At 40.9% G+C, this 25,324-nt stretch overlaps 1 protein-coding gene across 1 annotated transcript in view; it reads left to right on the top strand.

The window, feature by feature from the left end:
• Positions 1–24,518, top strand: part of kcnd1 (potassium voltage-gated channel, Shal-related subfamily, member 1) — an 81,748-nt gene extending 57,230 nt beyond the window's left edge. The window contains exons 2-6 of the mRNA XM_036533918.1: positions 11,249–11,411; positions 12,153–12,236; positions 20,222–20,317; positions 20,756–20,994; positions 21,816–24,518. Of these exons, the coding sequence (XP_036389811.1) occupies positions 11,249–11,411; positions 12,153–12,236; positions 20,222–20,317; positions 20,756–20,994; positions 21,816–22,020 (787 nt within the window). The 3' untranslated portion in view covers positions 22,021–24,518. The remainder of the gene's footprint in view (positions 1–11,248; positions 11,412–12,152; positions 12,237–20,221; positions 20,318–20,755; positions 20,995–21,815) is intronic.
• Positions 24,519–25,324: the final 806 nt, after the last annotated feature.

The following is a 25,324-nucleotide window of genomic DNA, read 5'->3' as shown; positions in this document are numbered from 1 at the left end:
CCTTGTTTTAACCAAAGTCTGTAACTCCACAATTGTTATGAGCTTCAGAGAATGTGGGCTTGATGATACTGAAAGCTGTTTTAATTTAACAAGTGAGGAATTAGGAGGAATTTGCATGCTGAAGTATCTTACTGTGAATGTGAATGGCATTTATATTCACTGTAGTTCAGCGCAGTGGAGGGTCTTTTGTCTTATTCTTACATGTAACATTTGTGGCTATTTACTGGCCCAATACAAAGTTAAAAGTAGCCATTATACCACAGCTACAGACCACACACAATAAGTAACATTTGATATATATTCTGTTTGGAGGAAAGATTTGTTGCTTGGTCTTAATTCATTGTAATGATCTTCAAAAATGTACCTTTTTGCTGTGGTCCCCAACCCCCAAAGTTCTTCATTGACTGAGCCTTTGATAGCAGAGCTTCCCTCTGGGATACAGGAACCTACCCATTTTCTGTCAGTCTGCCACTGCGGAGTGAAGCAATTGATCATTCGAAAGACAATTAGTGCGGTTTTAAGAAGCATCAACAGTGATAGGTCAGCTCTTTAGCCAATTACAAGCCTTTAGCAGACCATTACTTCCTCTCCGCATTCTGCGAACTGCAAAAGTTTATGCACTTGGTAAGTGTTTCACTGGCTCAGGCCTCCAGGATATCAGCACTTTGACCATCTGCTTTTTTTCTGCAGCTGATCATGAAGTATGTCACAGAGAGTCAGGATACAAAAGACTAATTTCCATAATGACTTTTGGAAAACAATAAAGGCTGTTTATCCCCATGAATATGCAACATCTACTCAGGGAAGTAATGATTCAGGCCAGAAACCTTTGAGCTAAGCATCTTTGTAACCAAATCCTGACCCTCACATTCTATTCTGCTAATGGTTATGCGCAGATATACATCTAAACTTAACTATCTTTCTTCTGTGTTTGATAAATTTGCTCTAGTTTCCTTTTTGTGTGTTTGAATTTGACCACTCCCTATAGCCCTTAAGCTACAGCGGCTTTTCTTTGAAAAAGTGGTAGCTGCATGGGCTTACTACATAATGATGTATGCCCCTCTACATTTGTGTGAGTGTGCGTGTGTGTGTGTGCACACATTTGTGTGTGCATGTGTTTTGTTAATAGGATCTTAGAGGTGCAAAAGCTGTTGTATAAGCTATCCTAACTGAAGCCTTTTCTTTTTTAATTAATACTTTAAATTTTACTGAAGTTTTTGGAAATGAAAAATGAATGCTTTGAAATAATATTACCTCAGGGTGATAATTGTGAATTCATGAGCATAACTACACACGCTCTGATTTTTTTCATACTATGTTGAACAATGAAACCCTGTGCTCAGCATGAAAGTATGAGTCTTACTATGTCTCTTCAGCTTTTGTAAGTAAATGTGGGTCAATTTACAACTCTCATCAAATTCCCTAATGTAGCCAACCTGTACCAGCAAAGTATCTCTTCTTTCTGGGATGTAGTAATCACATGTACTACTGTGTACAGTGTAAGAAAATGGGACTGAAGGAATGGGAAGCATCACACAAAAACTGAAAGTTTTATCTTCTTGTTGACACTCCATGAATAAACCTGATCACCTCTTTGGGAGAGATGCCAGAGGCATCATCACAAATCTGCATTAGGTGACATGCTCACAGATAAAAGAGGTAGGCAAAAATTTAGGAGCACCTACCATTTGAGAGCAAGAGAGCAGAACAGCTACTAAAAGGGGCAATCTGAGTTAATTGTCGTAACACATGTTGATTTATTTAACGACAAAAGTCTCGCCTCTCTGATCCCAAAAGCGCTACCCGCACCTCCGCTCTCGTCCTTCAGTGCTGCGTCTGGCCTTACATCATCGGGACGCTCCCCTGGACTGTGGCCAAGGCCGGCGTTTACACCCTCCATTACCATCCCTCATGTGACATTAATAGAAGCTTCACAGCCAAACAATAAATTACTCGTTACACCCTCACCTTGTTACAGAAGCAGTGCGGCTTATGAAGTGTACTTACACAAGCGGCCAGTAACAAAACTAATGAGATCTGTTACGGCCCAAAAGTCTCCCATATTCCGATAATGCAGAAACAAAGCTCAAATCTGTAACACGAGCAAAAAATATGCCACCAAACCCAAGAGTTACCGGAAAATATTTTATTGAACAAAATTAAAAATTATGCAGTGTTGAATTAACAAAAATTTTAATGAAATTAAATTAATTAAACAAAACAAGAAAAGGAGCAAGTCTGGCCCCTCTACAATACCTGAACAAAATACCCCCCCCCCCCCAAAAAAAAAACTACAGCATAATAAAGTAAAACAACAAACTGCTACCTACCAGCTTGCCATGTGTGAAACGGACAACAGGGAAAAGCACAAGATAACTACAAAAGACAAAAGAAAACAAACACCGGACAGAGGTTAGCTGGAAGGAGGGGAGAGAGATACTTCTGTGGATAACCACCTTAAAAAGCAGCACAGGTGATAGCAATCAGCACCAAATTGCAGGAGAGCTCCCAGCTGTCAGGTAAGCAGAGCAGCAGCAGGTAAAAACTCCAGCACTGACATCACAGATCAAAGCCTGAAGTTCTCATTTAAGCATGTCACTGGTCACTAGGGTGCCTCATGTCTAATTGGTTGGTATATAAAATTAAGGATTAGGAATACAAAAGCTTTATAACTTTTGTTACTTTGTCAGAAACTTTTGTTTGCAAAAAGGGAAACAAAATTAATGGAAAGGGTAAAGATGTAGCACATTGCCCCATTTATCTGGAATCCACATCTCTCAGCTTTATCTGAATACATAGCAATATCAGAGCAAAAAGAGGGAAAATGGTGCAAAGGAAAAAAATGTCCAAATTCATCAGGTTTCTATGTGCTTCTATCTTATCTGATTATTCTCGAGAGGATTGAAAAATCTGTTGTAGGGTCTGTAGCTCTTTTAACTGTTGACTAAAATAATAATATGTACGTCTGTGATGTATTTTGATATTCTTTTTCTTACTGATTTTTACCGATTCTATAATTTACATTGGATTTGATGACATCACCAATGAGCAGAAACCTGGTAACAGCTAATGACTGCTTCAGTCAAAGGTGACAGTGCCCAGGAAGGAGGAGATGGAAGTGCAGGCTTTACTAGGAATACCTAAGAATAACTGAGAACACCTCTGATGTTATTTTCAGTCCTGAATAGGTCTTTTAACCGGCTGTTTTTAAGGTTCTGCAAATGTACCATTTTACTACATAAAGACGGATGGGCCTGTCATGTAAACAATGGTGTGTTTGCTGTCAGGGGCCGCTCGTGTCATCTATTACTCATGAGGTCAAAGAGCACTCATTTCAACGCATGAGAAAGATCGGCGGATGAGAGGAGAAATTGCCCCCACACTGTTCTCAGAAGACAGGCTGGAACAATAGAGGATGCTCGCATCACTGTTCTAAAGAGGGGGGCACGGATCTCATTACAAATTAGTCATCTGGTTTTTGCTGCTTAGCCAGGTATAGCCATCACTGATCCCATTGAAGGAGAGGAGATCGATGGCCATTGATTACCCACCCCACGTCCAGCATTCATCCTCTGTGGGCAAGCTAACGCGCCTTGTTGCCCGGACGCGGCAAACATGTAGGTGATTGTTTCATTACCTGCTCGCTTGCTTTAAGCCGCTACGAGATGCACTTCATTTGAGCCCATTTACTGTGATGATTCCGTTCACGCAACATGTGGTTCGCGACGCTGCAAAAGGAGCACTTATGATAAGCTCTTTTCCCAGAGTGCATTGCAAGCATGCATGTCAGCCTCTACCTGAATAATGAATTGTTTCAGAAATGATTTCGATTTTGCCATACACTTTTAATGAGAATAGGGTTGGAATGAGAAACCTCTAATTGGATGTGCAATTAACTCCCTCACACGTGGTATGAATGTACATGTGGATAATGAAGTCTTATTTTCAAACATTTACAACTTGAAATGTTTCCCATAATTGCTTTCCTTAGAGCCTTGTTAGCATATTTGGAGGTGTTTTGTGCTGTCTGAGTCAAGCTGCTTTCTTGATAGATCATTCAAAACTAATGTGAGTACACATTCCATCATGCCCTTCATATCCATGCATGAGTCCCAAGTTTGCTTTACCCTCAACGCTGAAAAAAGAAGAAACAATTTTATGTCTTTATTGCATTTTGTACAGATTGATAATTTGTTAATCAATTAATTTCTTTAACCACATGAAATATAAGCTAAATTCAATTTTTGGTCAAAAAAAGTAAAACATCTAAAACATCATCTGTTTTTAAACATTGAATAATCTGCGCATGAGAGGATAAAAGTTGACTGTCTGGTCCATTGAAAACAGTGATCTTAGATTAATTTGCATGACCAAAAGAGACTTTAAATCTTTCCTTCATGAAACTGAGCAGACATTTCTTGGATTTTGAAGACCTTGTTTCAGTGTTCAGTATTTTGCATAAACACTGCTGTGTAAGAATCACAAAAATTCCAAAGTTTTACTGTTTATGACTTTCCCAAGTAAATAATGCAATAGAAAGATCTTGCCACAGCAACAGAGTACTGTGACATTTCCCTGACAATACGTACCATGCCATTGTTTTCCCAGTCACTGTGCTTTGACTGTGTCAAGGTATCACAACCTGTTTTTATGCATTCGGAACTGCAAACTGAAATGAATAGCAGCTACAGGTCTTTGTTCTAAATGACAGAATTGGAATCCTGGCATCAACCTAGTGATCAAACCTGCCACCTCCTGTTTCAAACCTAAGTACTTAACCACTCTCCCACACCATCTACCTGTTTAGAGAAGAATTTCTGAGCAGTCTGGAAAAAAAAATGTAGTTGCTTTCTGCAATTATCCAGTATTGATTTTAAATCTATTGCTCAAAGAGTCTATTAGTAGATGCAGGTGCAATCTGATGTTGTAAATCAAATCTATGGATTTGATAACTCTAGACCAATCTATGTGCTATTAGAAGAGCTATCCATTTCTATAATGGGTGGAAAATGGCAGACAGAGCTAGACAAAAACTAGCAGAGCATGGACTCATTATTGTCTGGCTCAAGGGGTTAATGGTGTGTTTGGTCTTATTACGCTACTGCGTATGTAAGAGATAAAAGACCGAAATGACCTTAATAGAGGAGAAATGTGATTTAATTGGTGACTAATAATTTTCCTCTTCCCTCGCTGGCTGTGTGTTCCAATGCCTTGCTGAAAACGAGCCAGGAGCAAAAATCAGTAGGGAGGAGACGTGAATTTGGAAAGCCCAGCTTTGTTGCACATTTATCTGAAACATGCCTAAGCGTTGAGTCTTGGTCCCTGACCCCACCTTTCAGGGTGGTCTTGACCAGCAGCTGGATAAGGGCGGGGGTGACTGCCCCTCTCCTGTCAGGTGAAGGCAAAATGCAGTTGCAGAGTCAGGTGAAGGAGAGAATTGCACACACAGCAAGCACAGTGCATTCCACTACTAGCTAGGGAAAGACACTACCGAATGTATCCGTTGGACAATATACTTGCAGTATTACCTGAGTTGTAATACTGTTACTCATCAACAGATGTTGTTCCAAGAATAAGTTGAATATTTTCTACTTTACATTTTCCTCACGACATCTGAAAAAAGGCAATATTTTAAAAAGTTATCATTCTCATAAAGCAACCATTAGAAAAAAATTAAACTGATTTGAATTGGTTCATCTGAAACTTATTACACAATGCTGGTTATCAAATTCAATTGCAAAGCATGTCACTTCAATTCTTGCAAACAATTCTATTAACCTCTTACAAAGTGGTGAAATGGGACTGTTACGCCTGATCCATATAAGCAACAAAACATGGATTTTGATGTCGAACAGCTTCTCCTTTCTGTAGTTTGTCCAAGCATGAATATTAGTTTTTCCTTCTCCTTATTAAGGTCCTTGGCAGATTTGTTTTGGCCTGTTGACTTTGTTTTGCTTTTTTACAGTTGTGTTGTAGAGTTGTGTTGGGCACAATGTGAATCTTCTCTTTATGAACTGAAAGTTATGAAAGGACATGCTTCCCCTTTGACACTCAAAATGGTTCAACTTATCTTACTAATCCACAGTGTGTTTTTGAATTCAATTACTGTAGGCAATCTACAGTAGAGTTGACAGAAGTTGGCCGAGACATCTTGGAGTTTAACAGGAAAATATCCATCACCAAGGAAACCAGAGATATTATTTCCTTTGGCTCCATACTTTATATTATGTATATAATATATATATATACTGTAAGTTTTTACCATGCCAATTTGAGTTTCATCCTGATGTAATAATATGATAACAGAATAGAATAATTCAATATGTGAACAGTGAGAAGGGTGTGTAACACAGTTCTCTGTTACCCAGTAATTATTTTGGTTGGTGTTAGGAAATATTGCACACACACACACACACACACACACACAGAGCTTCCTAGGTACCTGGTAGAGATGCATGCATTGTCATTAGGCTACTGTACCTAGTTAAAGAGGTTAGCTAGCTTATATGTGCTGCACCACTGTACCTCTTAATGTTTCTGATGTGCGGCCTCTCTAAATTATCACTGAGTAAGAAAGATTTGAAGAGATCAGACATTGTGTGAAATCAGACCACGTCGCACGAAATGAAAGCAACAGCAGCTGATTGCAACGGGGAGCCTTTCAGCTCCTGCCAAAGAGAACCAATTTGTGAGTCACGTGGAGTACAGGTGTAGTCCTGCTGCACCTGGAGCTCTTTCAGCGCCGTGGCCAGCAAACGAGCGAGCGGCAAGGTGAGGACACGCCATCAAACAAAAGCCTGCCTCAGCCCTGCACACGCCGCTGTGTTTACGCCGGGGAACATAACTGACAGACATTCTGCAGGTGGCTTACACAGACAGCAGAGACGCTTAACAAGCTCACAGCAGAGCGTTTTGGCTGTGCCATCTAATAAACATTTCAGAGCGAGGGAGGAGTTCACTCGAAGTTCAGGGAAAGCGAGCACGCTTTACACTACAGAAGAAAACAAAAATCAATGACGTTTATGTTATTTGTCCAGAACTCTTGTCTGACTGATGCCCAATTAAACCTGATTAATTTCAAAGCTATCACACTGGTGGCATATGGAAAAAAAAAAGAAATTTGTCTTTCAAAATCCATTGGAAGGATTTAGAGCATACCATATCAGTGAATACTTTTCCCATAATCTCCTCAGAATTAGGCACTATTTTTTTTTTACTACAAACTCCCTTTTTATATGATAATAAATTATCAGTTTGAATTTATTGAATAAATACATACATTTTGGTCAGTCATCTTTTAGCAGTAATATTTGCAATATGACCCCTGACATGATTCGCAATCTGGACCCACTTGGACAGTTTAGCGGTTCATAAACATTATGCGGCTAAACGTATGAGTAGATCATTGTAATTTCTCTAACAGGTTCCCCCTAATACAGAATATGATGGCCGTTAAGCAGAGGCCTCTTTCCTGGCTCCTCCTCCTTGTTCTCCCTGCTCCGTCGGAGTGCAGCCTTTTAGCGGCCTAAGTGGAAGCCTGCTAATCAGTAGGCAGGTGGCAGTTTCCCCTCCCGCACCGCCGTGGCGGTGATGAATGTGGGAAATTTCGGTTCCACTACACCTGCCTGGCTTCAGACTTTTTTATTGCATTTCATACCCTGCTCCGCAGAAATGATTTATGGGCCAAATCCAGCAAAAATGGGAACGTGTGACCGGTGTATGTAGCATGCAATATATGTGTGTGTGCATTCACATGATTGTCTGTGTGTGTGTTTTCAGGGATCATGGTCCCTAACATGCCTCAGTATCAGCTATGGCAGGTGGCTGGTGACTTTGAGCTATGGTCAAACACATCTGAAGATAGGGTGATCATCCATCCTATTTTATAGAGGACAGAAGGGGACAGTTCCTCCTCTCTGTTGATGCTAACCTGTTGTCCTCTATTTTCTGTACCTCAGCTTTAGACCCAAAGCTGAATTTAAGATTATTGTTTTCATTGGTTAATATAGTTTTAGTCATCCTGCAAATGCCAAACTTGCTGTCACGCTTACATACTACTAATAACATCATTATGTTATGGCTGCCATTAAATTTTTGAATCATTTAGTGCTTAAATGCAAGAAAGTGTTTTACCCGTGATGGCACCCCAAAGTATTTTACAGCAGATGACACAAGTATGTATACAAAATGGTTTGCGTGCATACAGAAAATGTCATTATCAAAGTGAGTTCTAGATTTAAATTTAAATTCAATTTTTCAAAATTCTAAATTCTAATTTTAAATTCTAAGACACAGGTTGTTCTGTGTCTGTGTAAAAGTAGAGAAGTGCCATCATTTTTAACACATTGTGACCAGGTAGTTCTCATTAATCCCATCTAAATACCAGTTGCTGAATTGCTGGAAATATCTGACAAGTTACTTTCAGAACTAAGGCAAGAATGAATGCCCCAAAATAGTGTGAAAGTGCTTTAGCGTTGAGAGTAAATACTTGTGGATTGATTGAGATTTACCCTGTGTTTCTTGGCAACACTTTGAAGTTATTCAGAGCCTGGTTTGAAATTCGAAGAAATCCTGCGTCCTGCTCCATCTATAAGATAATGACTGACATCCCTAGAAAGCTTGAAAGAGGGATTTTAAATGTGTTTTTGGGGTTTGGCAAGATTATTTTAATGTTCAGCCCCTGTAACTGCTGCACCCTTTGAGGATTTTGTGAAACAGTCTTTTAGACTCAGATGACCTGTATGAAGGCTTCCCCACTGTGTTGCCCTGAAATGAATCCCAGCCAAGTGAGAAAGGGACATCGGAACCTCTTCAGCAAAGGCCAGATAGACTACAAAACAATCAACTGCTACATATTCTCAATACCAGACAGCTGTGCTCACACAGAACTTTTTCCCAAAATGACCATAGCTTGGAGAAAGAGGAAAGGACTGGGTGTGAAAGCAGAGTTCTAGATTTACATTCATTTTTCAGAGGACTGCAAAGACAGGCATTTTAACATCCTAGGGAACTGAAGACTGCTGAATGATGTCAGCAATGGGAAAGAAATATAAACACCAGCTGTTCCTCAAGTCATGACTATACATTTTGTTTTTTTTTTTTCTTTGCAGTGATTGTGATGCTGAATGAACACTTTATCTATGGACTAAATGCAATCCTCTGTTTGAAAAACCCATTTACAGCTATCTATCTTTTCTATCTAGCATGCTATGAGCAATTCAAGCAATATGTGTAAACCAATGCAAAAGTAGTGTTTTGCCACCATATTGAGTGTTTCTGAACGTGACCACAGACCAAGGGCTTTTACAAGTCTATATAGATCAAGTAACCATGCCTGATTAGTCTACCAGAAGTGAATGCTGTTAGGTAATGGCTTGTGAAGCCTGGCAATAATTGAGGTTGCAAATGACCGGGGATGAGAAAAGAAACTTGTAGACATCTAACCATTGTAAGTCATAAATACAGTACATTTTGCCTAGTTAAGATGCTTGCTGATGCCTATCACAAAAAAAGCAACTGAAGAAAAATAAAAAAGAAAGTATTTTTTAAAACCCCAACAAACAGAGCCAGCCTGAGCCCACAACAAACAGGAAAAGTGAGCTCCCCTCAGCATCCACACACCTGCATTTGAGGCCTGCTAATTAGGGCAGGTGCAGCTCATTAACCAATAGCTGTTAGCTGTTTACATTCAGACAATAGGTACCTTGACATGGAGCCTAAAATTCAGTTAATAATTGGATTCAAGCTCAATCGGAATGAAAATGCCTTGTGTAAACACCTTGAAACACTTTCTCCAATCCAATCGAGAATTCAATCGGATTTAAACAGGTGGTGTGGATTTCTGATAATCCTTTGGATAGGAAAATATTAGCCATGTAGACACTCAATCGTATCGCCTTCTGCACTTGGAACTTTCTGCACATGTTCATTACGCAAAGTAATGACCAAAAAGAGTGTCAAGTTTGACTAAAATAGGAGAATGCCATCAGGAAGAGAAAAAAATTGCAGTGCTGTCAAAAAAAACAACAAGCTGTAAGCCATTATGGCTGTAGGCTCCACATAAGAGAAAAGATGTGCATGAAGATGGTCAACATCCAAATCCAAACACCCTGTCTTCCTTACTTCTTATTTTGCTAAATCACTTCTTGAGTTCATGGTATATCATTTCGGAATTTAAAATGTTCTGTTTTTTCTTTCCTGTCTACAGTGTATATATGTATATATATATAGAATTCACCAATGCCATAGTTAGCAGCCTTGTAACAGTACAATTCTTGACCTACAAAAAGGACAGGTAACAGGAATACATGGTGGTGGTGGCTCGCAAATATTTCATCCAATTTATATCCTTCTGAAACTGTGAAATATGAAATATGTTGTAACTGTTGAAGTCCACATTTGTCAAAGTGAACACAAAATATTTTCATGGGAAAGATGTATTTCAATGCATAGTATTGCTGTTCCTAACAAGCTGTCACCACATTTCATTCCTGAGAGATCCTAGTAACACCATGCAGCAAATAAATGTGGGGTGTGCAGTGGAGTCAGTGAAATGCAGCTACTGTGGACATGCAAGACTCAAGAGCTGTATGCTCTTGCTTGTGCTTATCGTACTTGTGATTCCTGCAATATCCATCTTTATGAGTTAAACAGTTTCACCACTAGGCTACCAAAGCAATTAGAACCCCTGACCAGTGCTTGTCTAAATTTTTTTTGAATGCATTTGCTCTGCACCCTGACTTTTGAATCCGCAGTTGATCACACCCCTAATGATTCACCACCACCTCACCACCTAGTGAGACACAGTGAACTGCTAATATAGTAGTGATCCAAGGAATCCTCTGGAGTTCCAGCTGTGTCTTGCTGCAGTGTAACCCTTGTCATAATCAGCTAATGACATTTCCCAGACCCATACAGCAATGTCTGGGCCCAGTCTGCTCTCTGAGCAAGCACCTTTGCCAACTGAGCCACGCAGATGCTATAATTCTTGTATTAACACCAATGTTGCATGTGAAAACAGTCAGTGTATTCAATTGAGAAGGCCCTGAGATTGGTTTTTCCTGCCTCTAATGATACAGCTATATGTTGTCTATAGCCATGCAAGCAGACACACGCACGCGTGCACACGCACACACACACACACACACACACACACACACACACACAAAACACACACACAAAACACACACATACACACACACACACGCACACATTAATGCCACCTTTGTCTTGTTTTTGTCCATGGCAGGTATGGAGACATGGTACCCAACACCATTGCGGGCAAAATCTTTGGTTCCATCTGCTCTCTCAGTGGTGTCCTGGTGATCGCTCTGCCCGTTCCGGTCATCGTGTCCAACTTCAGCCGCATCTATCACCAGAACCAGAGGGCCGACAAGATGCGGGCACAGCAGGTACGAGGGATGTGACCAATAACAGGCGGGTATTACTACAACTCACCACAAGTCAGGAAGTCGACCTTTAACACCTCAAATGTAAAGTCAAAGCACACAGAACAAGTGGCCTGGAGTATAAACAGGATGAAACTTTGCAGATGCATGCATGTTTTATTTGGTTTCCAAATCTCTGCAATTATTGAAGACCTTCTCTCTTTCAACACAGGGCATTATAGCTTCTGAACTGGAGTGTCACTTTATAAGAGCAAGGTTCTGAATGTTTTGTGCTCACTAGTCTGGTATAACTTTAGTGTCAGCACAGAGTTCGCTGTTTTATCATAATTAAATCATTTTATTCAATTACATATACTTTGGAATCTTTGCTTGGTGTAATGTTAGTAAATTACATATTTACAAAATAATAGTGCACACTCAATATTTAAAACTATAATGAGGAGAATCTGAAGGGTATATTTGTAAGGGGGGCGTCTGCAACAGATTGAGGAATTTGCAGGTGAATTTGTACGTGGTACATGGTGTAATTTCTCCAGAAGCATCATTTTTTTTTGTTTTGTTTTTATTTTGCAGAATAATTTGTAGACATGCATGAATGTAATTTGTGAAACATCAGTCTGAGAGGGAACACACTGTTCTGAAATGGGAGTGTAATTCATTTAGCAGGCCTGTACACTGTCACTGTAACTGGGAGGCAAGTGCTGACGTGGGAGTCTTCAACTCGGTACTCTTGTGTCTTTTTAGAAAGTGAGACTCGCAAGGATCCGTCTGGCCAAGAAAGGGACCACCACTGCGTTCTTGCAGTACAAAGAGGACGGAGGATTAGAGGTAAGAGACACTTGCACAGCCTGCACTTTACTGGACACAGACCATAGGACCCATGCAGGGGTTTCCAAACTCTTGAGGGCTCACCCAGATATTTTGTTATGGAGCTGAGATTAACAGGTGGGTCAACATGGTGATTTAATCTCGATTTTGCTCCTCGGCTATGGGTTAAACGATAGGTGCAGCGTACACGCAGAACGCTTATTGGGTAAAACATCACGTGAATGTGTATTGATCTACAGAGCATTGTGTGCCTACTGCATACTCTCCTTTTATGTATTTCAGTGCATGTGCTCCTGTGTGCTCGCGGTGAAATGGGTAAATAGATTACCTGATCTGTTCAATACAAAAAGTAGCTGTGGAAGCAGTGGAAATGTAGAAATAAACAGATGTACTGTAGAAAGTAGTGACGTTAAGCTGTTTTCAAAGGTAATCCTATCAAGAGCGCCTTTATACTAAACATTATAGTGTTTACCCTTATGAAACAAAATCCAGTTAGCGTTAATATCTCATATATAAAGACAAATGGCATTAATTTTTTTTCAAAACAGCCCAGTTGATTACAACTACCACTACTAATACTACTACTACTACTACTACTACTACTAATAATAATAATAATAATAATAATAAGCATAATTTGTTGATGCGTAGATGAGAATGTGTGTATTATGTAGAATGATGGTGATGCAGAGCTATGTCATAGCGGTTTGCAAATCAAAGCTCTCAAATCCTAAAGGCAAAGTAACTGCAGTACTCAGTTTGGATGGCTCAGAATCCCTCATGTATTTTGTTGGTGGTTATTGAGGGCACTGAGAAGCAAGAAAAGCTAAGATTACTGGTTTGTTCTGATTCAAGATGATATTTGTACCTTGTTGACTTAGGCTTACTGCCGATGGCACATAAACAAATTCCCTCTCACATTCTGTTCAGATGAACTGAATAAAGTTCAGCCCCACTCTGGCCCTTTAAAGATCAAACATTCCACACCAAGTTATTCAATAACCAGCCAAACTGTAGGAATTGATTATTGTCTTTGAGGAATCCAACTTAAAGGTAAGCCTGACAGTCCCCAAAACATTTGCGCAGAGGAAAAACTATTTTGTAGCATCTTTGGTTAGAATCAGGGTTTGCTAATTGAGACCTTCAGACAGAGGGAACATGTGCTCTTTGGTTGGCTCCGATCACTCTCAAACCCTGAAACACTGCTTGTGTGTACATTAGATCTTTTCAAAACTCTGTAGTATCATGCTAATTCATTAGAATGAAAAAGGACATTTGTTTACCATAAGTTTATTCCCAGAACCAGAACACTGAAGACACAAAGACTGGCAAAGTGTGGCAGATATATGAAGCCCTGGTCCTTGATTGGTCAGAGAAGACGTTTCTTGAATGGAAGTGCCCTGGATAGCTCCACTGCAGCAGTTTTTTTCCAGCTCTTTCTAAATGACAAAATGACACTAACACAAACGCTGAGTAATGCTTAAATTGACTCAATTAAGGCAATAAGTTATTGAATCAGGAGCCTGAGTGGTTCTGTGGGAAGGAAATCCTCGGCGGCGAGAGAGAATGCCCTTGGTCTGGAGTGCTATTCTGGGGATGAGAGATTCACCCGGGCAGGTCTGTAAATAGGGCTGAATCTCATGCCTTTCAAAGGGAGTGGCTGTCTGCTCTCAGCAGAGCGGAAGAGACCACATTGACAACATCAGGAATGATCCATTAAAATATGAATGAAGCTACATACAGTAACACACGAATAGCAGTGCACTCCCCCAGTGTACGGCGGGGGGTTACTGTACTTCTATTAAACATTCCTGTAAGATCTGTTCCTCTGAGAGAGAGAGGCCGTGGAAGATAGTAAGGTTGCCAATGAGAGTCAGTGTGAGGCTGGGTCTGGTGTGGTTCTTTCTTGGCCTGGGCTCCTCAGACGGCCGAATGTCATACTGTCACACATTCATATTTTATCACCAGAGTCCTCTGGACTGAACTGAAACTGACAGTGCACTTACCACGCTGTATTACTGAGTTTTATCAAGCCCTGACTGGTACGCAGTGGAACAGAACCGATTCAGATAAGGTGATTTCGCTTTTAGCGCTGTGTTTCAAAAAAAAAACACTGAGGCAGGGGAGAGCTTGTTCCGTCGGGTGATTAGGAAACCAAATAAAGAAGATGAACGGAACGCATCCTGCCGTCTGCCTGTGACCTTTTGCACGTGGCAGCGCTGTGAGGTGTGTGTAATTAGGGAGTAAAACGCGGGGTCAGGGAACCAGCCATACGCCGGTAAGATCAAAGCCAGATGTTGCAGGCAGGTGGGCAGCCGAGTCTGGTGGTCTCAGAGACAGAGGGAGGTAATGATATTAGCAAAAGGGGACCATGACAGAGGGAAGGACATAATTACCCATCCTCTGTTTCCTTCCAATCCACTAGCTCGCTATTTGTGTCTCCTCCACACAGGTTAAATAGTTTTTTAATTAGTTTGGCTCATAAATTTCAGAGTGTCAGCTGCTGTTATTTTTCACCTCCTTGAATCTTGACGAATAAAATAAAAATATACAGAAAGATAAAACAGAGCAGTGAAATTAAATTTTTGCTCCTCCGTGCATCTTGAAGAGTGAGAGCAAAGAACACTAAGCTTCTAGTATATCCACGTGGCTCCAGGTTTCATCTTGGTGTAATCACAGAAATGCCCTATATGACTATGTATTATATCATATGTGTGCACATTAGTAATCCTATACTGTAGATCCTTGAATGATCCTATTCTAGCCCAAAGGTTTTCCTTCAGTTATTCTATTGAATTATTCAGTTTCGGTGTCTGGTGTGCCTCTGTTCTTCATTTTCTTTTATTTATCCTTTTTTTATTTGGACTTTGCTCTCATTTTATATATTTTTTTTATTGACAGCCATAGTTGTGGATATAAAAATAGGATGGAGATGTGGAGAAAGGAACAACTTCCAGGGGTTGACAGACACCATGTTTTACTGCAGAGGCAACACACTGTGTCTGGGATATTGATTGCTCATTTTCTAGCTGCAGTGTGGCTGAGTTTCGACAGGAACACCGAGAGGCCCGAGAGCTTTTTTCACCCCACACTAAAACGATATTCTTCAAAGGCCCAAGTTCATCACAATATTCCCCCAAATTACACCCATAATGAAAGGGAATTGTTTGGTCTAAGAAATCGCCCCACTGCACTGGAACCTGCTGACGCACAATATCAAGGAAGTTAATTGTACCGGAAGCAATTTGTCAGTTTGATTCCTTTTTTCTTTCTCCACTTTGTCTTTAAAAGTAATGAATATTTATCATACTAGATTTACTGTTACAGAGAAAAAAAAGCCAAGGCTGAAAAAAAAGCTGTGGTGTGTTGATTCTCCCATGACATTCTTCTCTTTGTTTTTACTTACAGATGCATACATTTATCCACCCAATGCCATGATTACCACCACACAAGATATTAGGCTGACATCACCGTACATAGATAGCATGGATGTGCTTGTATATTGCAGTGTGTTTCGGCTATTCTCAGCATTGCGCACACGGACTACAGAGCAGCAGGAAGTGCCTCCTTTCCTGTTTCATGTGATACACACACCTAGGTGGATTAAGGCAGCGATCACATTCTCAGACATATTTTCAGCATGGTAATCTATCCTCACACCCAAGGAGAGAGAGAGAGAGAGAGAGATCCCCTCCTTCCTGTGACTGTGATTTAAACAGCATAACGGGGAGAGATGGGGTAAGATTGGATTCTCATCTTCGCTAATGCACCCAGGTTAGGTTCTGACTGAGTAATCTTTATACTGTTTCTTCTCTGCAGCTGAAAGCCGCTATAATCCAATATTTACAATCCCAGAGTGAAGGGATATTTTTTTCCGCATGGATCTATAAACCCATTACTAACAGTGCTGCAGAGCTATTTATAAACCCTGATGTTTTCTCTCAGGTCTTTCAGGGTTTTATGTTTTTTCCCAGTGTTCTTTCTTTTGTCTTACCTGTTTTCTCTCTCAGACATGATTTTGACAAGAGAGGAGACCGCTGTCTCTGCTCGTGAAGTCACAGCTTGCTCATGCTCAGAAAAAAAAGACAAGATTGTTTCACAATTCTTTTTCTTTTTCCCTAGAAGCACACAATTTATGCCATTCACAGGGGCACACCATGATTTCTTGGTGTCATGTAGATAGCATGCAAATTAATGGTGGCATTACAAAGATAGGACATAAGCATAGATCCTTGTCCACCTCAATTTAATGTTTTTGTTCTTCAGTATCAAGTAAAAGGGGGACATCCCTCAGAAACCTTGCCTGATGGGCTCTTCCTTTGAATATACAAACTTGTGCAAATGCAAAGTATAAAAATTCTAGCTCTGTTGTTTTACCTGCCCTTACCCCTTTGTTTCTCGCAACTCTGCGTATTTATTGACGTAATTTAAAGTTCTCTCAGTATGGGTGTGAAAGTGACAGAGCAGATCACTGCCCTCACAACAGAAGAGGTTTAAAGGGGGGGGGGGGGGGTTCTCACAGGCAGTGCATACAAATAAAATTCCTCTCAACATGCAGGTAAAATATTCAACCATTAGCACTCAACCGTTAGCATTCACACAAACGACCCTCACAACTGTGGCACTCCCTGCCGCTAATCCCAAACGCAATTTAAGCGCATTTAAACGCGGCTACATGATTACGAACAGGTTTTCCCCATTACCAATCATTCAATTACACCCCATTACCTTCACACTCAATTATCTAGCTGAAAGACACTCAGATGCCAATTATGAAAATGACAGTTATCCCTTCTTTGTTTACCAGTGATTGGTACATCACTGCGTCCTCTTAGGTCACCCGGTGATGGATTCATTTCCTTTCCTGTCAGAGTGACATTTGTGTGTCCTTGTCCCTCTGTGAAGCCTCTGTGCAGGGGGGGGGGCACAGCTCCTGACATTGTCATGACCCTGACTAAGTTATGAATCAATGGCTGTATAATTTGCCCCCCGTTGCCTTTAAGAGACCAAAAGCGGTGACTTTCAACACAAACCCAATTTGTTTTTATTTTTAATTATTGACGAGCTTATCGGACACATCTGTATTGATCCCAGCAGACAAACCCCCCCCCCCCATCCCCCACCCCCAAGCTCAGGGCTGCCAATACTGCAGTTTTTAAGGCCCGGCCACGTGTGTCTAACAGAGCTGTTTTCTCCATCCTCGACTGTCAGACCCTCAGTCTCAGAGATAAGATCAGCTGAATTTAAATGACTTTGATGGGCTGTTCCCTGTCTGTAAGCAATGGCTGTGATAAACCTCCCCAGACCTGGAACCGTCAAGCCTGAGATCCAGATGTTTATCTCTGTGACCACAAAGGAACACATCATTCAGTTATGGTTAATTTCAGATGTTAACCTTGCCTTCCAGGAGGGGGAAATGGTAGGTAATAGTCTGACTAAGGGAAACAGGATGTTTTGACAGAAACATGAGTGCATTAAGTATGTCATCCTTTCACGGTGCTCGACAAGCTTATTGATTCAGAAACAATATCAATGGATCTCAGTGACTCAGTGTATACAGTGCGAGACAACCCATATGTGAGTTTTGTTAATCTTACAACACATAGTGCCATAAAAACAGGATAAGTGCTCAGCTGAGACAACCGACTCCAATGCCACTGTAACATCTACAAGGTAACATGCACCATTATGCGACAAGAAAGCAATGCTGGTATATCATTGGGGTTATCAAGTGGGCACCTCCTTTCACTATTGTTTTGTTGAGTTAGGCGCACGACACCTCGGGAAGGCTCAAAAGTGAGTTCTGGTGCCCCAGAACCACCCCCCCTCCATACCTGCTCTCACCTCCTATGCTACCCACCTACCATACTAAACAGCTGACTATACAATGGAAAACGACAGATTACCTAAGTGGCTTGCTGCATACTCATCTATGATCAATCACACTGAAATATGCACCACTAATATAGAATACTGTATGGTTTGGTCATGGTATTATGATGTAAAACTATTGAGTAAAGTACTGAGAGAGACTTATGGCACGTAATCCCCTTAGTGTCAATAAAGGAAGGCTGAAGGTGGATGTTATTGAACTATTAAGAAATTTTTAAAGGCCTTACAGAGATTCACCACTAAGGCTCTTAAGTTCTCTGATATTAACTGGAGGAAGCAGGCGGAAATGAGTCTACAGTAGATTTCTAACTTGGACTTAAATTATGCCTTTGCCTGTTGTAAAAATGTGGAAATTTGTGTTGTGGTGTGTAGTGGAGTCTTTTTCACTCCAGAGAGATTCGCTCCAGAGTAAAGGAGTAAATGATAAGCTAAACTCTTGGGTCTCTCATTTAAATCTTGCACTTTCATGCTGAGCATTGTGTGTTGACATAGTGGTAAGGAGCTGGGCTCATAACCTAAATGATGGTGGATCAAATCCTTGGTGAGCAGCAGCTTTGTTTTAACTCTTGGGAGATGAACTTAAACTGAATTGCCTCTGTAAACATCCGGCTCTGCTAATGGAAAATGAAGGCAGGTTTTGATTGAATCCAGGGATTTGTGGAGTTAGAATCCCTCAGCCGATATAGTCATGAGCCCTCTTTAAAAGGCTGTGTTTTTCACTGTGTGCTGGCTGTCTGAGCATGTGACAGACATCTACAGCAGGCTGTGGATAAAAGGCAGCTGGAGAAAAGTGAGGTGGTGTTATGGACTCGCAGAGAGAGGGCATGTATGAGTGGAGTGATGACAGGAATTCAGTGGTTTTACTGACATGTTTTAACCACCTGTCGTTAGATTCGTATGACTTTAGACGCTAAACTCGGCAGCTGAGAATTCTAAATTTGCTGGGATGTGACTTTGATACTGTTAAGCCTGTCTGTTCTGTCTGTAGGTTATTTAAGGAACAACCTGAAGTTACTACTCCACTGGGAATTAAGTTCCTGCCTTCTACTGAATTTTACCCGTCAAGGTTTTGATGACATTTCATGTGCTCCAGCCTCCCATTTTCGTCATAAATATCCTTCCTCATCCTACTGGATTATAATAATCTCTTATTAGACATACTGTACCTGATAGTAAGGAAGAATCAACAGTCACAGAGCTTTGTGGCTCTAAGGCATTAAGATGCTAAATATATGTGTGTATATATTTCCATAATTCCATGAGCTGTGTAGTTGGAGCAAAATTATCACAGTGCAGCAGCGGACATTTAACGGAAAAGTTCCTGGTTTGTATTTTGAGCCCTTGTGCACTCTAGTGGAGTTTACCTGTACAAAGATATTGTAAAATAAGGTCTGAGAGGATAACATACTCTAAGATATCAGAGCCTTCCTGAATTTCACAGAATGTCAATGACAATGAAAGTTAATTGTAAAAAGTTAATTGCTAGCGATGCAGTGTAGGATGGCACTATGGGAAGGAAGACTTAAAACAGAAGATGGTGCATCTAAAAGGAATTAACATTAATTTTCATCAATTACATTTGATAGTTTAATGTTAGTTTCTTGGGCATGTGACCCTTGAGAAGGCTGATGAAGACTGTCCTAAAGTTTATTGGCATCAAAGTTAGTAGGTAAATGGAATAGGGTGTTTGATGTATGTTTGTTTATTTTTTTTTTAAGTAGATGAGTAGTACATTGCACAGATAATGATTATCTAACCATGATTACATGAATGATTTTTCCCTTATACATTATCCAGTACAATAATTTAGTTAAGGACAATAAAGCTTGAAAGTTTTTTTGTTTGTTTGCCAGAAACTATTTGGTTGCAATGCATTTTATTTGTTTTCTTGCTCTTTTTTTGCAATTTGATGTTTGAAGCAGTACCATAGAGACACCATGTGATTGAAGTAAGCGTTGTGCAGCAAGGCTCATAAAATATCTTTTACATCATTTTTTTTTTTCTGTCAGCGTGGAAATTTGGCTCATTCACGGCGGGAGTTATGTTGACTGCTGACTGCTGTTTCTCCACATCTCTCTCTCCCCTTCCCTCAGGACCGTGACAGCAACAGCACAGCACTCTGTGTGAAGAACAGGTCTTCCTTCGAGCACCAACATCACCATCTTCTGCACTGCCTGGAAAAAACCACCGTGGGTATCCCGGGCATTGACGTTCACCTGTTTCCTGGGCCTCTGGATTGCTATTTTTCTGTGTCAGCAACTGCTGTTTTTTTATGACTTAAGGGTCAAGGGGTGGTTTTATATGATTTGTTGTCATTGTCTGTTATTGATATATTTGAGCTGGGATCAGAAACAGGCAGATAGGGGGAGTTTATACTGTTGAATGTTCCCGGAGGGATACTTTTGCATTTCACCTGCTCTGATGTATGGTAGCATACTTTGGCCTCCCTCGTCTAGTCAGTTTGCACAAGTTGGGCTTGAATAGTGTTACGCTCACACTCACCGGATGGGAGTTTTGTTAGCCTGGTCTGACACTGTTGCTCATTTAACTTGTATGGATACACTTCTGTTCTATAGTGCTGGATAAGAGTGTCTCCTAAATGAATGTAATGTAATGTAATGTTTCAGAACCACGAGTTCACGGACGAGCTGACCTACAGTGAGATGTGCATGACTGAGTCCGTGGGCTACCGCACCAGCCGCAGCACCTCTCTGTCCAGCCAGCAGGGCCTGTCCTCCTCCTGCTGCCCACGGCGGGCCAAGAGGAGGGCCATCCGCCTGGCCAACTCCACCGTGTCTGTCAGCAGGGGCAGCGTGCAGGAGCTCGACACTTTACAGATTCAGAAGACTGCGGCTGGGCCTCAGAGGTTAGGACTCGTTATCACCTTTTCCCTGTGACTTCCCCTGTCATTTCCTCCTATTTAAGATGATTTTTTTGGAGGGTTCAGCTGATTTTGCTTGAATGAAGGATGAATGCATTATTTAGATCACCCCCCCCCCCTTTCATTTCAACCCTGTCATGATGGTTTGAAAGTTAATCAAACAACATGACTGCATTCAGAGAACTTACTGTATTTTAATACAGCAGAACTAGGATTAAAGAACTAGCTCGCTTTGTGGTTTTCATCATGACGTGATTAATGGACGTTTGATGTATTAGTTCAAATTGAAAAAAGTTGGATGTAGTGGGTACTGATCTCTTGATATGTTGGCATATTTGCATTTTAATCATATGAAGACTGGCAGGCTGCATTTATACAAGCTGTAGTATCAGGGACACTTATATTCATGTGATAGTACTCTTTATATTCTTTATATAAGGTGCTTCATTTAAAACAAAAATATTTATTCATTTTCATCATGACTCAACAGACACAAAGTAACATGAGGGAGTTTTTGGATTTCTCATTGTACTGTAATTATGGCAATGTTATTTGGAACTCAACAATAGGATCTCCAGTTTAGCACGGCAGCAATCATCGAGCTTCATTATTTTTAACAACATGAGCAGTATTTCCAAAATGCTATGGAAATAACTATCTGAATGGATTTTATTTGCAGTTGTTAAAATGTCGGCAGCAGACTGCTTTGTGGGGAAGGGACTGACATTGGTTTGTTTGCTCTGTGTGTGTGTGTGTGTGTGTGTGTGTGTGTGTGTGTGTGTGTGTGTGCGCACACCTGTGTGCAGCCGTTCCAGTCTAAACGCCAGGACCGAAGACCTCAAGCTGAACTGTGACGACAGGGACTACACCGCCGCCATCATCAGTATCCCCACCCCGCCGGCCAACACCCCCGATGAGAGCCTACCTCCCTCACCGGCCATCCCCGGCATCCTGCGCAACTCGCGCTCCAGCACCTACACCCAGGAAACAGTCAAGATCTCCTCTTTATAACCGTCCCCAAGCACAGCAGCGCCCCCTATTGCACAGGAGGAAGATGAGGAGGGAGCTCAGGGTGGAAGACAGTGGAGCGCACAGAACTTTAGAGGATAAACCTTTCTACACTGCTGGTAACTGCTTCAATCCAAAAAAAGCAATGTGTACTGAAATATTAGAATCGAGGAAAAAAAAGTGAATTGGAGACAAGTGATTAACTCTTATGCAATTCACGTTTTAACAAACAGAATACGTTCTGGAAGAATTTCGCTAGAGATTTTTTTTAGTTGGGCGGCATGGGGGGGGCATGGAGTGGGACGGGAGGAGTAGCTTAAATATTGGTTATGCGAGTACAAGAGTCTCAAACACAACTACAGAGAGACAATGGCATGGTTGATCAAGTCTTTCTTTTTGTGTGGAGGTGGTTGAGGAAGGATACCAGTGTGACAAGAATCTGCAAGCCTTGTTTTGGACTTGGAGAACAGACATAAGGGGACAAGGCGATTGGAGAGACTTTTCTTCCAACAAAAAATATTCTTGGTGGCATTGAAGACCTATCACTTTTCAAAGATATGCAAAATTAGAATAAGAGCAGGAGAAAAAAAGAAACATATACATGTGTGTGTTTATATATACATATGAAACTCACAGGGAGGGATTACACAAATAGATTCTAAATATACATTATTATATTAATACATAAATACAACTTTACAGAGAGAAATGAATACTGTATTCTGCAATAGATTTAGTCACACTAAGGATCTAAAAAAAGAGGGGAAACTAGTTGGAGGTACATATGTAACATATTTTGTATCATACTTCTCTAAATCACATGCATCTTCCAACCCTACCAAAAAAAAGAAGAATGTCAGTGTTCTGACTAGCTTAATACAAACAGTGCATGTTCCTGTACAGTAGCTGGTGGAGAAGAGAGCGGCCAATTGGCTGTTCTTGCCACCTTATGCATGGTACTGTATTCTTTTTTCTTGGTTTTGTTTCTTTCCTCCCGATATCAGTGATGACAACATCTAGAAAAAAAAAAGAATAAAACAAAATAAAAAAAGTGGTTCACCAGACATGTACATTTGAAAAAAAAAAAAAATAGATTCATCTAAAAAGAGAACATTCAGGCATGTTCCTCGCAAGAATGAAAGCTGGGCGAGTGAGAGTGTGTGTGTGCGTGTCAGGTTGGGAGGAATTGTGTTACTTGATCACAAATATGCATGGATACCGTTGTAGGTATTTTACGTGTTTTCTCCTTGTTAGAAAATAAAACATAGAAGAGGGATCTAACGGCATTGGATGTCATTGTGAGAGACTAAGGGCCCGTGGAATATTACACAGGAAGAAATGAGGGCTCGCAGATTCAAGCACTGTGGCTCAGTTCACAGTAAGGTTTATTGAATGGACTCGTTATCCAGTTGTCATTTTAAGTTCTGATGTTGTGATGTTGTTTTGTACTGACCAGTGAACAGGCTTTTTGATACCCCATCCATAATACTTCAGCTTGAGAGTGATTCTAATTCGGATCAGTGACACTGATGCTGCCTACCTATTTGAATATTCTTCCTCAGAATTTCCATTACGTTAACGTTATATGGGCTATTATTTCCGTTGTTTCCTGTCTGTACACATACTGTGACAGAGGTTTACGAGAAAGAGCTGTCTTTCATATACAGCACAAAGGAGGCATTCTGTATTTGCTATATTTTCAGTTACACATTATTCTATACAGAAATCATCTGTGAAGAATCACACAAAGATTGTGTTTCCAGACTTTTTTGTTTTGTTTAATTCTCCCAATTATGTTCGTAGCACCAACTGCAGGTAGATTCAGACAGGTGGCGCCAGCATATTTAGCAGAGGAGGTTTATTGACTCTCTGTTGGAAGATTTAGAGGTAGCGACCAGGAACCAAAAGCACAGCGGCGTGTACTCGATTCTCCACTAATAAAGCTAACAGACTCCAGAGGGCAATGTTGTGGGCTTCCTTCTTCCCCGTTGTCAATAGGACGGTCAGTGTGACTTTAGTTACAGCTGACACACAGAGCATGTCCATTAACGGGTTTGCAGGTTCACAGAGACATCAGGGGAGGGAAAGAGCTGGTTTTAGGCTGCCTGCGGTGGCTGGGGGAAGAGATTTTGCCACTGGTGAGTCTGGCATGAACCGAAATAATCAGATTGAGATAACAGGTCATCAGGGTGCTGTACTCTTGGTCCAAGAACTAAGTTCACAGGAGCTTCCTCACGTAGAGCACACCCTCATGTAGAGCACACAGCCGGCAGTTTCAGCCACATCAAAGCAGAGCATTTTGTCCCCCAAGCCTTGGCAGATAAAGATGGCACGCTGGTGCCGAAGGAGAGGATTTTTTAACTCGAGCGACTTGACTCAGGAGCCCGAACACGGCCATGCTTTCTCTGCTTTCCTCTTCCGAAGTTACCTTCCAGCTCATCGATCCGGAGAAGGCTGTCTCGGGAGAGGGGCCTCAAGCTCGGCTACCTTCCGCGCTTAGGAACGCTCTCATGCCTTCACTCAGTCAAAAAAAATATTTCACCCTCTCACAAATCAGCATCCAACTGCGGAACCAGAGCTGGTCAGCATGTTCATGTTCACATCGCCGAACAGGCAATCGCCCTGGTTACTACCCGTGTGACACTCTATGCACAACCCACATGAATCCCGACCAATTTCAATTCTTGCATCACAAAACACAATGCATAATAAAGAGTCCATCGAACCGTTCAGAGATAAACCATTAATCACGTTTTGTAATAAACACAGTTTATGAAACGATTAATCACAATCAGTGAGTAAATCTCATTTTTGTGTAAAAAAGATGACAGCATGGGCCATTACCTGTATGGCTTATATAGAAACTGTTGGAACTGTTTTGTGCCTGAAGGCAACTGCAAAGCAGTAAAAAGGACATCCATCTGGTTGATGTATACAATAACCCCTTTCATCATTATTCTTCTCCTTCTCTATAAACAGTTATTGGATGAGACAGAGAGGGGAAACACTGATAAAAAGGAATAATTGAAAATAAATGAATAAATAAAATAGTACTTCCTTAACCCATCCTAAGATTTTGGGTTTTACTCAATCCTGCATTGATCCTCACTTTACCATGTTATAATCATTCTAAAATTATGAGGCAGCTGTAGACACCATACATAAGTGTACTATGTTGAGGGACTTGCTGGTAATTCAGTACCTTCCAGCCTTGTTCTTTCTCAGGAGAGCAGATGTACAATTAGGCACACTGCCTTCAAATAAATGGCTTCAGTACCTTTCCCCTGCTGTAATAACTAAGTCAGTT

This window comes from Megalops cyprinoides, chromosome 7, assembly GCF_013368585.1.
Source record: "Megalops cyprinoides isolate fMegCyp1 chromosome 7, fMegCyp1.pri, whole genome shotgun sequence".
NCBI classification, from domain to species: Eukaryota; Metazoa; Chordata; class Actinopteri; order Elopiformes; family Megalopidae; genus Megalops; species Megalops cyprinoides.
Note: the sequence above shows the minus strand (reverse complement) of the source record. Positions and strands in the feature narration are given on the sequence as shown.